The sequence below is a fragment of the Sturnira hondurensis genome, unplaced genomic scaffold, assembly GCF_014824575.4.
Source record: "Sturnira hondurensis isolate 20B ecotype Veracruz unplaced genomic scaffold, ASM1482457v3 Scaffold0021555, whole genome shotgun sequence".
NCBI classification, from domain to species: Eukaryota; Metazoa; Chordata; class Mammalia; order Chiroptera; family Phyllostomidae; genus Sturnira; species Sturnira hondurensis.
The window spans coordinates 954843-969582 of NW_028094186.1; the positions used below are offsets into that span (position 1 = coordinate 954843).

Consider the following 14740-nt stretch of genomic DNA (forward strand, 5'->3'; position numbering starts at 1 on the left):
CACTTGCAAAATGAAAGGCCCCTTCATTGCTTCTCTGCCCTAGGATTAGAGATTAAAACACAACAATATAAATGTTTGGCATGAATCACATACCAAGGAATGGTTTGGACTCAGAGTACTGGGGAACAGGGATGCAATTATTTTTAACTTCTTCAGATGGGGTGATACTCCACACATTTAATGTGTATGTGTGTGGGTATGTGCGCTCTTGTGGTGGGGTGTGGATAAAAGAGGAGAGGGTAGGAGTCAAGTTTTTAGGACAGAAGATCTGGTCCTAGATAGGAGAGAGGAAAAGCAAACAAAAGAAAGGATGATTCAAGACCCCCATTCAAGAGGGGTTTCAGATCCTTTTTGCCTGGTGCAGAACCTTTTGTCAAAGATGCTTTGGCTATTTTTCTCAATACAAAAAGAAGTTTGTAAACAATAAAGCCCCAAAAGAACATGGAGAAAGACTAACACATTTACACAAACTAGGCTACTTAGCGATCACCAAATCAGCTACTGTGAAGTCCTACAAAGCCCAGACAAATACAATAACTAGAGCGGGCAGCAATTGGGGGAGACAAGAACCCAAGATCAGACACACATAACCCAATGCATTCTATTGCATTTGCCCCGTTTCAACACAGTGAGGTAGGTTTTCAGTGATCTCAGTATGTAAATGAAACCCACTTTTCTCCTTCAGCTACTACGACACTAGTCACTGCTGCAGCAGGGCAGGACACTGGCTCTGGGCATCGCAAAGAAGTCATCACTTACGGTCTCTCTGGAGGCCAAGAGGAAAAGCAAAGAATTTTTAAAGGTTGAAAAGTTGAGTTGTTGCTTCAAATATCCATTCCCGGAGAGCTCAAAGTGGGTAGAGAGGTATTGTTTTTTAAAACCTATCTTTATTAACTCATTTTTTTGTTTGTTTTTAAAACACACACAGGCACACACACAAATACCCCTTGTTGTGCATGGTGAGGTATGCATCTGGTATGTAATGTGAATCCCAAACCCTGGCATTAGAGGTCTGGAACAGGAATCCTTGGTTACACATATATAGACAACCTCACCTAATCTTGGCTTCCCCTCTGTGCCTTTCACCTAGCCCTGCCTCTCCTAACCTCTGCGCCAACCACTTACTCCTGTTCAGACCAATCTGCAATCTTCTGGTAGAAGGAGATCAAATAATGGGGCCACCCAGTCAAAATCTAGTCTTCCACTAAACATTGAAGATGGAGGGGTTTCAAGAGGACACTATGGCAGAAAACCCAGCTCGAACTGGCAAAAAGGAGGTAGTTCAATAGGCTATACACTCCGAATAGTTGTTTTCCCTGATGATGAAATAACAAAAAGTATTCCTGCTGTGTAGACGCGGAGCTGCTGCCCACTTATCCCTGAGATTGCTCATGTACCTGAGAACACAGTGCAGGAATGAGGGCCTTAGATTAAAATACACAAAAATACAAAACCAGCATATTTATATTACGAAAAAAAAGTTAAAATGCACAAGATACGTCATTCGCACACAGCTAGTGCAGTTGGCATCCTGGAGAAAGTGGGACCCAAGGTGCAGTTATCCAAGGGACCAAATAAAATTGTATTGGCCCAGAAATGGGGTGGGAGGGAGCCTAGGAGCAGTGGGTCTGCAGCTGTTCCCCAATCATCCCTTTTGCCTGTAGTCACAACCCATTACTTGGGGCAATTTTCAGCACCCTCTCCCAAGAGTGGGGGATAAGGAAAAACCCTGCTGTACCCCTGAGAGATTTCCTCCCACAGAATGTAATCATTTGTGGGCTGAGTTCATCAATCTGGTCTCATGCTAATCTTTTCACTTTGGCAAGAGAAATATTATCATTACATATCCTTCTTTAAAAAGAAAACAACTTCCCTATCAGGTCACTTTCAAAAGCTGGAGACTCAAATAAAGCCTGCACAGAGGTATTTCCCCCAAAGCCTTTGCATGTATTTGGATAGAGTGTAGTTGGGTTCCTGTGCCTCCTTGCTCCCCCTGACCAGGAAGGAAGAGGGGCTGAGGCCATGGAACCCAGCCTGAGATACATGGCAGTGCCAGCTGCCCCTTACCCACCCTGCCCCCACTTTCTCCATTCTGCCGATTGATGCCTGCTCCTTGAAACTTCCTGATCACAAAAGGATAGCCTCTGACACGTTGTAGCTCAATTCTGGGCATCTGGGCGCAGGGCAGGGCCATGGATCTCTTCTTCTTCATCCCGAAAGTAGGCTGGCTTTCCCTGTGAGCTGGGGGCCTGCTGGGCCTTCAGTGGACATGAGGCCACCATATGGCTGATGCTTTGGCAGAAGTGGCACTTCTTAGGCTGGGGTGGCAGCTTGCATTCCTTGGCATGATGGTCTAGACCTCCACAGTTGTAGCACCTGGTACAAAGCAGGATAGTAAAAATTGAGAAAGGATTGAGAAGAGATCAGAAACCTTTTTGTCTGAGGACATTTGGGCTCTTTCCTTCCTGGAGACCAATTTTCCCACTTATAAAAGGAGATATGTGACTAGGTATCTTCAAGTCTTTTCCAAACCTGAATCTAGACAATCTTCAGATTCACGTCACCTTGAAAACACTGAAATACCAAGAATAGAAACCATGGACCCCAAGTGAGCACTATGATTTGGGGGGTAGGTAAAACTCTACCATACCCTTAAAAACACGGTACCTGCCTGGCTGGTGTGGCTTAAAGGATTAAGCACCAGCCTGTGAACTAAAAGGTCACTGGTTCAGTTCTCGGTCAGAGCACATGCCTGGGTTTCAGGCAGGGCCCTGGGTTGGGGGCGTAGGAGGGGCAACCAATAGATGTCTCTCTCACACATTGATGTTTCTCTCCCTTTCTCTCTCCCTTGCCCTTGCTCTAAAAATAAGATAAAATGTTAAAAAGACTGTAGCTGCCTTTCATTAAAAACAAAGAAGAAATGAAAGGAGTCAGATTATACAGTCTGAGCACAGAGCTAAGATGAATGAAATCAGCCATTTGAAGACCTGGTGAAGGAACAATATGTACAGACACACCATTTCACAACCAGTCTCCTTTAGTTCTGAAATAATCACATGAGGTTAGTATCACCATTCCCACTTAGCAAGTGAGGCTACAGCTCACAGAGAAAAACTGTGTGTCATGTACCCTCCTCATACACTGCCCCCTCCTTGTCTCCCGCATCTGTGGTAGGTACCCTAACCATCCAGATGTTGCCAGGGACCATAGGCTTCATTTTATCTTTGGCAACCTGGTCCAAGAAATGAGGCAAGAAGATTGAGAGAACTCTCCCCATCCTCAGCATGTCCTCCCAATCCACATAAGCCATCTTCCAATCCATACCTGTCTCCTTTTGATCTGCGCTTCTGCATGTTCTTCCCTTTTGGTCGCCTCTCACTTCCAATACAGAAGACCCCACCAGGGCCAGTGACTCGAATAGATTCCAAGCCCTTGGCAGACTTCTTAAAGGTGAACTCTACTGCCTCACCCTCCTTCAGGCTCCGGAAGCCCTCCATGTGCAGCTTGCTCTGGGGAAGGGAAACAGGGCAGATTTTACTGCTAGTCTCTGTCACTACACACCAACTACCCCCAACAAAACCCTGCATGGATGTATTCTCGTAGTGCAGGAAGAACAAGTGTAATAACACTCCCGTTTTATCAGTAAAGAAAAGGAGTCGCCACAGTCAAGAACAAGAAATTTATGTTATATTAACAAAAAATGATCATGTTATAACAGGTGCCATCACATTTTTTATATAGCTAATCTCATTTAAAGTTCCAAGTGAAATGGAAGAAAAAATTTTAAACATAGAATTTAAGGAAAAGACAGTATGACCCAAGCAAATGCATATATAAGGGCAAGTCCTCTAGGAGAACCAAGTATATGAGGGGATATCAATAGGTGATGAAAACAAGTCAATAAACATTGTTGAGAACATTTGCTCTGTATTTGGAAATGAAACCAGAATTCTACACTTTGTATCATATGCATGTAAAATATACTCCAGAACTTAAAATATGTACATGCTAAAAAGAATAAAACTATAAAATCAAGACAGATAACTAGATTGATAAAACAACAAAAAGCTACTATAAATTTAAAAAAAGAGAAAGAGAATCACAGAACAAAATATAACTAGGTAATTTGCAGGACAGCATGATAATCTCATTGGTTCGACAGCCCACTCCACCTCACTACTTACTGCTTAACAACACCTGGGGGGAAGGTGACGGGGGTGACAGTCCCTCCCGGACCCTACCATGCAACCAGTTAAAAGAATGTCAAGTCCCTGTTTTATTCCCTGCTGCATTTTGCACCTAAATAATGCCTCACACATTTTTGGATTAATGAATAAGGAGTACATTTTAATTTCCTGACTTGGAAAAATGGCCAAATATATTTAAATGTAAAAAAGATTTAGAATAATGTATGGAGCACCCATTAAAATATTGCATATCTGTATGCAGGAAGCACTGGAGATCTTGCTTCCTGGCATATGTCATTAGTTGGGCTCAAATACACTCATAAAAATTCTCTAAAGAATACTGACACTTGCAAAGAGCCTAGCAGCGTTCAGATAAATGGAGAGTTATTCACACAGCTAGTTGAGTGGCAAAGCCAGTGTCAAAAGAACCCAGGATTCCTGATTTGAAGCGCACAGCCCATTCTACCTTGCCACTTATTGCTTAACAACACTACCTTACTAGAGGTGACAGCCTCTCTACCCAGAATAGACTTCACTACAGCTTCCCTGATTACTTGGTCAAATGTCAACAAGGTGTAGTCACCATAGAAAGTGAGGTTCAGAGAAGCAAGAGTTCTGGGTGCTGGAGGGAACATGAGTAAGTAGCATGAGTGTTTTATAACTGGTGTTGGCGAAGGGGAGGGACAGGATACTATTTCAAACTGGGTGCGAGGTGAAACGTGCTCTTTAGCCATATGGGGTCCCCAGTTTATCAATCACAACGACATTTTTGTTTTAACCTACATGGTATTGCTTAAGGCAATACTTCCACTGAGATAATTGATGAAGAGCACAGGCTCAGGTGCCAGGTACATCCTGGTTCATAAAATGCTGGTTCTACCAATATCTGGCAGAGTGACCTTGGTCAACCACTCACCCTTGGGCCTCAGATCCTTCAGAGACAAGGGCTAATTACCAGCAAGGGATCTACCTAAGGCTCTGCTGCAGAAAGAAAGGCGCCAGCCCCCTTTCCCATCGCACAGTAACAATCCTGAATTTGAAGTTAGATGTGATTCGTCTCTTGTTGAGCTCGACAAGCCATGGAATCAGGAGGTACTGGAGGAGTTGAATCAAGACCTAGGCAATAAATAGCAGCTTCTCCTAGTTGCCTAGTGGGCTCACAGGCTGGGACACCCCCAGCAGATAGTTCGGCTATAATTCAGCAGATTAATGATTAAGAACAAGTCTGGAGACTAAGGGCCTGTTCCCTCCTTTCTAACTTACAAAATGGAAGTAACTACTAACTTTATGGTGGTACTGTGAGGTTTTAAGCCTGAAAAGTAATTAACACATTGCCTGCCACACGTAAACCCCCACTGAGTGGCAATTATCATCAACCTCTTCAAACTGGATCAAGGTAGAGTAACCGTGGGAACCAAGTGTCAAGAGACTGGGGAATTTTAACTCTGGTTTTTATCATTAATTAGCAGTGGAAACTCAGAAAACTACCCCTCTCTTTGAGCTCCAAGTTACCGAGGAAGCACTCTCCTTATCTACATCTTATAGACTTACTGTCTATAAGACCAAGAGGGTAATATAAATGGGGCCAATATGAAACTGACTAGTCCTCTCAGGTCACCCACTCCATCTTTGGAGGATTTGAGGTCTGTTTAAGACGTTGAAATAGTTAAAAAAAACAACTGCAGGCACCTCACCATAACAGGTCAAGATTTAGACTGGATGTCTCTAGGGGTGGCTCCCTGCCCCCTGCTTGGCCCCTTCCTAAAACACATACTTTGAATTCCTGTCTTATCAGATAGGTAATCAGCATGCAGCCCCACTGAGCCAGGCTCCCAGGGCCCGGAATCAGAAAGGAGCCAGAAATTCTTGTTACAACCCCCACCCCACCCCCAACCACACACAAAGCAGGGACCGCCCCTCTCCCCATCCCCTCCAAAAAAAGAAAAGGCTTGGGGCGGGGAGGGGCAAGGCTTGAGTTTCCCCAATAGAGCCCAGCCCCTGGAAACAAAGAGTTGACACTGGTTGGTTCTGGTGGTCAGATTCCTGGAGTTCCAGAGGCTGAGATTACACACACACACTCACCATTCATTGGTTCCTTCCTTCCTCTTCTCCTTGAGGTTATGGTCACTGCATGAGAAATGGATACAGAGACACCTTTCTTCCCTAGTTAAGGGTGGTGGTTCTGCCAGAGTCCCGACCAGCGGCCATCTTTCCTTCTCTCTGACCGGCCTGCCACCCCTTGCTTCCAGGGCTGGAACTGAACAGGATCTGATCCCCTCCCCTCCAGTGCCTTTAGTCCAATTCTTTACACAGGAATATGAATTAGAGTTACTTACTCAGAAAAAATATTTTACAGATTTTTGTTTTTAAAGAGAGGGGAAGGGAGGGAGAAAGAGAAGGAGAGAAACATGGATTGATGGCCTCTCATGTGTCTCCAACTGGAGACCTGGCCCACGACCCAAACATGTGCCCTGACTGGGAATCAAACCAATGACCTTTCAGTTCACAGGCCAGCGCTCAAACTACTGAACCACACCAGCCAGGGCTCAGATAAATTGCTTCACAGGTGATGTGGGAGGCAGGTCTCCATTCTTCCTTTCCCAATGTGTTTAAGGAAGGAGGGCGGGCAGGCTACAGGGCAGCTCACTGCTTAGGGGAAGGTAGCATTTAATCAGACAGAAAAGTTTCAAAAGGCCTTTTTTCGGATGGCAGGAAATAACGTGGGCCAGTTATGCCTTCTGCTCCCTTCATACCTCACCACTGCCTACTCCAACCTTCCCCCACATCAAATATCCCCATCCCAAGAACAACATATGCCTTTTAAGTTTAAAGAACAAAGAGGCCGGACCTTAGGGGTCACTCAGGGAGTGTGAAGTAAAAAATCTCACAGGAATTGGAGATTCCCTCATCTTGCTCAATGGAGGCTGGATAGCTTTGGTTCTTTAATCATCTGTAAAAGGAGGGGATCAGATCTTAGATCCCTACCGGCTCTAACATCTCTCTCCTCTGCACACCTCCCCACCTTTATCATATCACTCTTTTCTACCTAAGTGGCAGAGTCAGGATTTCAGAAAACTCACTTGCCTTGCTCACAGGAATCAAAGCAGGGATTCCCAGCTTTTCTGTAACACCCACGGCCATTCTGGCTCGAGACTACCTAGGTGCCCAGTACTGCACACAATTTGTGGAATAAACTACCTAACTCTATAGTCAGTGCTATGCGATATGCAAATCACACAGACATTTAAAAACTCTCTGATAGCCACATTTAAAAAGTAAAAAGCAGGTAAAACTAATTTTAACGACTCAGTCCTGAAGCGTTCCCACATTCAGATCTGAGCTTCATTCCTGAAAGTAGAGGGTTTGGTGGGGCTGGGACAAACCAAGCAGTTTTTCCAGAAGCAGTTTATTTGATAGTTTATTTGTTAGGGAGGGTGGGGAAAGAGATCTACCCTTCAGAATCACCCCCGCATCACCTCTACTCAGAGCCAGGACCACCAGCTCCTGCCTGGAGTCCTCCACCAGATGGCGCTGCTCATCAGCCCACTGGCACAAGGCTGCCAATGGACAGAAGGAGCTGCCTGTGAAGGTAAGCGTTCACCTAGATCTCTCTCCCCAGCGACTTTGGACAGACATCTCTTCTGTCCTCAGGAAGATGGAGTTTCAGGGGGACTGAACCCTGATGAGGGAGAGTCCCTCCCTGTAAGGATGGGTGCTTAATCCTCACCTTGCCCCCACCCTCCCACTCAGGGTATGAAAGAGAGGATCCTGGAGTTTTAAGCCGGTAACCCTGTGCTTATGCAATTTTACAAAAGCCATTTATTTTGGATTTTGGTTTTCTGTCTAAATTAAATTAACTCCAAGCTGAGATAATTTAAAATTAATCTATACTCATTATGTACTATTCTTTCAAGTTTTATCTTCCTCCTCCCTTACCTTCTTTGACCTCCCAGACTTTACACATAATAATTGGGCAATTACTATTCATACCTGCGGAAGGAGGGGTAGATGTTTTGCCTGGGGTAGTTTCTCCTCCCACCCCACCCTTCCAGAAAGAGGGTTCCATCCTTCTGGAACCATCCAGAAGAGTGATGTCATACTTTGATTAGGAATGTCCCAGAAACCACATGCCCTGGGGAGCCACTGAAAACCATTTACAGGGCAAGTAGTAGTGTCACCAAACACAAGTTATTCGTTTCTCACAGTGGAACTTGAGATGGTAGCACCATCTCAGGATAAAGGACCCCCTTTATTTGGGTCCTTTCCTAGAAAGCATGTCTCCTCAGAAAGAAAAGGACCCAAGAAGACACCATAATGCTAAAATCAACCTAGGTACTTCCCTCCCAACTTCCTTGAAAGTCAGTGATCCACACTCATTTTTTAAAATATGCTTTATCCTATTAAGACGGAAATGAAGTAACTAATAACCAACAATCCCATGGGTTCCAATCCGTCCCGAAAGAGAGCAGCTATCAGTTAGCATTCCCTCCCCATCCCCAGTCTTTTGTTCTGAAGGAAGACCCGTACTAAGAGGGACTCCAAACTGTTCGCGTACTCCTGATTCTCCAAGGTGCCCCTTGCTTCTTCACATTCATTGCTTCAGCCTACCAACTGTGAACCAGAAAACTAACCCTGTGCCTAGTCCTTCCCTCCAAAGAGCCTACAGGTTAGTTAGGGGAGGACATCACTAACTAGAGACTAGGGGAGGCGAGCAATCAGAGGCTCCACTAATGTTATAAACCAGGTGAAAGATCTCTCTACTCACACCACCCCCAACCCCAGAGTCCTAACTTAGACCCTGCCTGCGGCTGCACTTATCTTCAGGAAAAGCAGGTTTGAGCAGTTCCAACAGTTTATCGGTATTAAAAAAATTTTCTAACCCAAACTTGATCAGGCTCTTCTTTCTCCTCCAAGCCTTCTAACACAGTCTTTCAGCCAGAAAGCTGTTTTTAAAATATTTGGGTTCCGATTGGTGGTGGGAGAAAGCAGGGCACCTTGCTCTCATTTTTAATTTTGGGGGGTTTGGGAGTTAAGCCACAGGAAACACATTAAGCTAAAACTCTTCCAAAGGCCATGGAGATATCAGAATCTCAGGAAGTTGAGACAGTTCAGCTTTCTTGCTCCAGCTTTCCCTGTATAACTGTGTTTCTCAACTTGGGGTGATTTTACTTCTGAGGGGCATTTGATAATATCTGGGGACATTTTTTGTTGTCACAACTGAAAGATGCTCGTAAAGAGGAGTTACCCTGCTCCAATTATGTCCTTAGTGGTTGAGAAACCTGGACTTAAGGGCTGGCCATCTGCCATTATGATTTTTAAATTCCTCTAACCCCAGGGACAGGCGAAAAGTTCTAGATCCAAAGGCCTGTAGCTGAATAAAAGAAAAGAACTGTTAATCTCTTTGCTTTATTTATTTTTTTTTTAAAGGCTAAGGGTTTCTTTTGTTTCCTACTCATTCATACCTGGGGGGACATAAAGTGAGAGGGAGCGAAAAAACAGTAATGAACAGTGTTAAGCACCAAGTAGGCCCCCCCGGGGAAAGGAAAAGAAAATGTCAAATTGCTTTCCCCCTTCCTCTTTCCTTAGGAAGAGGCTCCCAGACCACCTTTTCTGAACTCTAACTCCAAGGTGCCCACCACCACCAGCAGCCAAAGAAGGGGAGGTTTCTTTCTTCTTAAAGAGAAATGTCTTACCCTCCCCTCCACTTTGGGAATGCTTTCCTCTCCCAGGACAATTTTTAAGGATCACCCTGAATCTACTTAATTTCTCTACATTAGATTTCCAGAGAAATATTTCTCAAGTGCAGGGACTGGATCAATCGTCTAACGTACTGCTATGGGAGGGTTTGAGGATTAATTGAAACCCAGGCAACGTGTTACGAAGACCTAATGCCCTGACCACTGTGGCTCAGTTGGTTGGACATCGTTCTGCAAAGCGAAAGGTAGCTGGCTAGCTTGCCAGTCAGAGCACATGCCTGGGTTGCAGGTTTGGGTCTTGGTTGAGTTGCCGATAGATGTTTCTCTCCTTTCTCCCTCCCTTCCCCTTTCTCTAAAAATAAATAAATAAATAAAAATCTTTGGGGTTGGAGGGGACGCTATCAAGTAAGGCTTAGTCACTGTCCTGTGACTGTTAGTCATAACAAGTTCTAGATTCCTTATCCCAGCTCAACTCCCTCTTGCTCACTTATTCAACTGTGGAATGTCCCCGGAAATTCCAAGACTCTGAAGTCAAGATTACCTCCTAACTAACTCATCTGAAACAGATGATATGGGCTTCACCCCCCAAACCTGAAGGATCCTGCTTTTCTCTCTGCCATCTAATATTTCCAATTGCTTTGGATACTAAGGTTAAGGTACCCTGAGGCGCAGATCCACTTGCTCAGGAAAACCTTCCCCTGGGTCTGGTTATCTCTGTGAGAGTTCAGTAAGAGTCACACCAAGATGTACCTCTGGGGTATGTGGATTTTCCAAGGAAAAGCTTCGGAATTAAGAAAGACTCCTGCCCCTCCCTTACCTACCCATAAGAAGTTGAATTAGGGGCCTTGGCCATAGTAAGGATTTATCAGAAATAACCTCTTCTGACTGGTCTATAGGGTAGAACAGGCCAAACTTCCTCTTACTGAACATCTGCTCTTCTTAAGGTCCTACAGTAACCCTTCAAAGCCCCTAAGGCATCTTACCTCATCCCCAGCTCGGAATGTCTACAAAGGAACACCCAGGTTTCCTTTATCTTTAAATCTCTTGTGCATGTGGAGTTCCTGACTCTCATATATGCAGGGTTCCTATGCACGTGTATTAAATTTTGTTACTCTCTCTTGCTAATCTGTCTATTGCCTACTTGATTAGACCAGCCAAAAAAACCTTGAGGGTAGAGGAAAGTATCTTCCTCCCCCACATCACCAAGGAACCCAAGATGATGGTGGGGTTACATCCCCTTGTTCAGCAGCCTTAGGAATGAAGGCAAGAAAATGTTGATTCTGACCCTTATTCAAAGCCTCCCAAAGTTGGGGTAGCTGTCTAGCCCCTCTCCAGACCCAGAAGGGTTTTAATCTCTTTGTGATCAGATAAATGGTAGAGTCGGGAGAGCTGGCATTCAAAGCTGGTTCCTGTAATAAAGTGATTTAATAGATCTAAAGAGGCTAATTCCCTTCTTTCCCCCACAATTACTTCCATTATCATTCACATATGTAAATGACACAGGGAAGGGGGCAACGTCACTAACTAGAACTACCCTTAGTTGTCTGATATAGGGGTGAGAACGGGTGCTACAAGGGAGTAGGTAAGCATCCTGCTGCAGACCCTCCTTGCAGATGTTCAAGCAGCCCAGTGACCCCAAGTCACCGACATTAATTGGCAGACCCCCATCTCTTTGGGTTCCTCCCCAATCTCCCTTGTTGCCCCTCCCACACTTCACTTCCTCTGAGAGCCTCGAACCAGTCCACCCAGCATCTCCTATCTCCACCCCTCCCCCTCCAGAATACCAACCCTCAGGCTCCAACCCTTAATCCCCACATCCTCCTTTCCCCTCCCCCAAGGATCTAAAGCCAACCTCCCCAAAGTAACCCCTCCATGCCCGGCCTGGGTGCCCACCTCCTTCGCCTGGGATCAGTCGTTTCTTTTTCTCAGGCCCAGCCCCAAACCTCCAGAGGTGGAAGGGACACAGGCAACAACTTCCTTTACATAGTCCTTATGGGTGGCTAGTGTCCCAGGACCAGACCACCCAAAGGCTTCTAATGCATTTAGGAAGGGGTGAGAGGGAGGCCAGGGAGGGGGGAAACCTCAAGTCTCTGGCTCCTTGTTTGAGGCTGGGAATGTTAGGACAGCAATGAATGGCTCTCTGGGGCCATAAATGCCAAGCTGAGAATAGGTCCAGAGGCTAGCCTCCCTCGACCCCCTGCCCCGCGACACTGAATTTCACCCCCACTGTTCTGCCCTGCTGTAACTGAGAACTTGGGGTTGCGACCTAACTCCTCCCAACCTGGCCTGGCTCCTTAGATTTTCCTTTCTGGTAGGAACCGGACAGCAAAAGCCCAGTCGGTAAACTATGCCTGAGACTGGTCATTTGGCGGAACTTTCAGGCCGCCTAATAGACCCTTTAAAGATCTGCCAATTCCACCTAGGTAGCCCCCAGGGACTGAGTTTTGTGACCACCAGGCTGGTGAGGAGACCTGGCTGACTTTGTAGCTTTATCTTTGTTGGGTCTTACAGCAGTTTCCCTCCCTCTCCCTGCCCGGGAGCTCCATTCACTTGTTAGTGAAACGCGCTTGGCGCTCAGGGCCCTTGGTATGGCCGGGCATGTGCTTTCCCTGGCCTGCACGCTGGCCCTCCCCCCACCCGCAAGCACAATACAACCTTAGTTTCTGCCACATGGGGTCACCTCCCTGCCCCTGCCCTCTTCCTAGGGGAAAGAGGTAACAAACACGTGGTAAGCCAGAAGGATTCCTGGAAGGGAGTGGGAAGTGCTGATAATCCGCTCTGCCTCTCACTCTGGTCCTGTTGGAGTTAACCAGGAATCGGATGTGGGGTACCATCCCAAAGATGGGAACGCACAATGAGGACCCCTGATCGCCCTCAACCCAAAGGCCGAGCGTGTCCGCCCACCCTCGAATACTTGCGCCAACATCCCCTTACGCGCTAAAGTTACCAGAACTGGTCTCACCTGGTGCACAAAGACATCCACCGGAGGGTCGAGCGCGACCCCGGCACGGGCGGTCATGGACAGGAAACCGAATCCCATGCGTACGTTAAACCACTTACAGATGCCGGCACCGTGCAGCTGTGGCTCCTCTGCCGCCGTTTGGGCCGCGTCTGCCGGGGCCGCGTCCGCCGGCGCCTCCTCCGGCGCCTTGGCGCAGCCACCTGGAGATTGAGAAGGCGCTCAGCTCACACGGGCCACGGAATTGGAGGACCCTCCCAGAGGGCCGGCAGGGAGACCCGGCCGCCTAGCCCGCGGGTGGACACCCAGGAGGCTGCAGCCAGTAATAAAAAACCTGTCTCGGCTGCCTCCCGCGCTCCCCAACCTTACGCTGAGGCCAGAGGTGGGTGCCCCGAAAGTTTTGCTCCTTTTCCCACAACACGTTGCCCTGGGACCGACCGCCGGACAGGCCCTTCCTCTTCTCCCCCCTGCCCCGGTAGCTTCTGTGTGGACGCCACTGGGACACCAGCGTTCTTTGAAGCAGGAGACCGCAAACACTTGGGTTCCTCCGGCCAGCCTGGGGAACACTTTCCCACCTCCCTTTTAAGTGGCTTCTGGGCGCGCCCTGTAGCCTGTGGTGTCCCCAGTAAGTCCCGAGCTCGAACCTGCAAACTGCTGGTTTGACACGGAGCCCATGGTAGTCGTCTAAGCCCACGGTCCCGGGCCCCAGGTCCGGCGGCTGTTGGCCCCAGAGAGGTCCGGAGGCAAAGGGGTGGTTCAGAGAAGAGGCAGCTACATCTTCCCCAGCACAATAGCGGTGGGAGGGCCCACGGCTTTTCAAAGGCTCCCAAATTCTAATAGACAATGACCCAACCCCCCGCGGGCTGCCCCCTCCCTCTCCTCCCTCTTCTTTCCCCTCCCTTTTCCTTCGGCTCCAGCTTCTGCCCTCCCCCACACCGCGTTCTCTGACACCTCTGGGGTGTCCCTTCTCAGAACCCTGAGGTTTGACACCTCCTCTCCATACACACATCTGGAAATAGGGGCCATCAGCCCTAAAAGTCTTGGGTACCCCAGAATTTGGAATCCTTCACTTTAATGACTCGTTGGGGGTCCCAAAGCAACATACAGGTGGGGGGGACTGTGTGTGCATCTGAGGGGTAGTTTCAAAACCACGTGACTTCTCCCCCACACACTCACACACCACCCCCGCCCCCTGCGCAGATAATTATACATTCCAGAGAGTTGGGGGAGGGAGGTGTGAGCCCAGCAGCGCTGGCCAATCAGAGACATAAACCACCTGTCAAGGGAGAAATGGATGAGCCCTCCCCCTCCCCCAACACTTTAGCGCCCCTCCCCCTCCCTTCCCCTTCAGGCCTCCAAGCTGACCCGGCTGCTCGGCGCTGACCCGCTCTCACCCCCCACCCCGTGTGCTTAGATAGACCTGGAGTTCAGGATACTAGGAAGCCTGAGATGGGGGAGCGCAGGGGGGGGGGGGGGGGGGGGAGGCCGGAGATCCGGCAGGACTGGTCTCAAGTCCACACCAATCCTCTGCCTTCCAAAGTCTGTTAGTCTCTTCAGTTTCTCTGCCTCCCTGAGTTTCCGAGTGAGTTTTTCTGGATCTCTCCAGGCGCTCCTAATTGATTGTGTAAAGAACCCTTCCTTTTTGCCTTCCAAATCTGTCTAAAATTGACCCCACGTGGAGCTTTCTGGGAAAGCAAGAGGAACCCAAAGAGACTTGAAGTGTGTTCCTGCCTCTGGCAGCTGCGCTCACCTCGCCCCCAGCCCCATCCTGTCCCCCTGCGTTGCTGGCAGAGGGACTAGGTGGGTGCGTGGGTCCAGGCACTTCCTTCAGTGCTCTGGACACTGTCAGGTTCCCAGAGCCTCCTCGTTTCAATGTCCACCCCAAAGCGCTCTCCTCT

The 14740-nt window shown here is 47.8% G+C and overlaps 1 protein-coding gene across 1 annotated transcript; it reads right to left on the bottom strand.

Annotated features, from left to right (window-relative positions):
• Positions 1-2091: 2091 nt before the first annotated feature.
• LIN28A (lin-28 RNA binding posttranscriptional regulator A) lies at positions 2092-13517 on the bottom strand. The gene is made up of 4 exons (XM_037032967.1): positions 13487-13517; positions 12846-13045; positions 3325-3509; positions 2092-2376 (listed from the first exon to the last, which is right to left on the bottom strand). Exons 1-4 carry the CDS (start codon positions 13515-13517, stop codon positions 2160-2162), a joined length of 633 nt encoding a protein of 210 aa, XP_036888862.1. The 3' UTR covers positions 2092-2159.
• Positions 13518-14740: the final 1223 nt, after the last annotated feature.

Excerpts from the sequence above, each read along its gene's own strand:
- LIN28A (XM_037032967.1), bottom strand. The coding sequence starts at position 13,517 with ATGGGCTCCGTGTCAAACCAGCAGTTTGCAG. Across the intron at positions 13,046-13,486 it reads GTCAAACCAGCAGTTTGCAG|GTGGCTGCGCCAAGGCGCCG; the intron begins GTTCGAGCTCGG and ends CTCAATCTCCAG. Across the intron at positions 2,377-3,324 it reads CGCAGATCAAAAGGAGACAG|GTGCTACAACTGTGGAGGTC; the intron begins GTATGGATTGGA and ends GCTTTGTACCAG.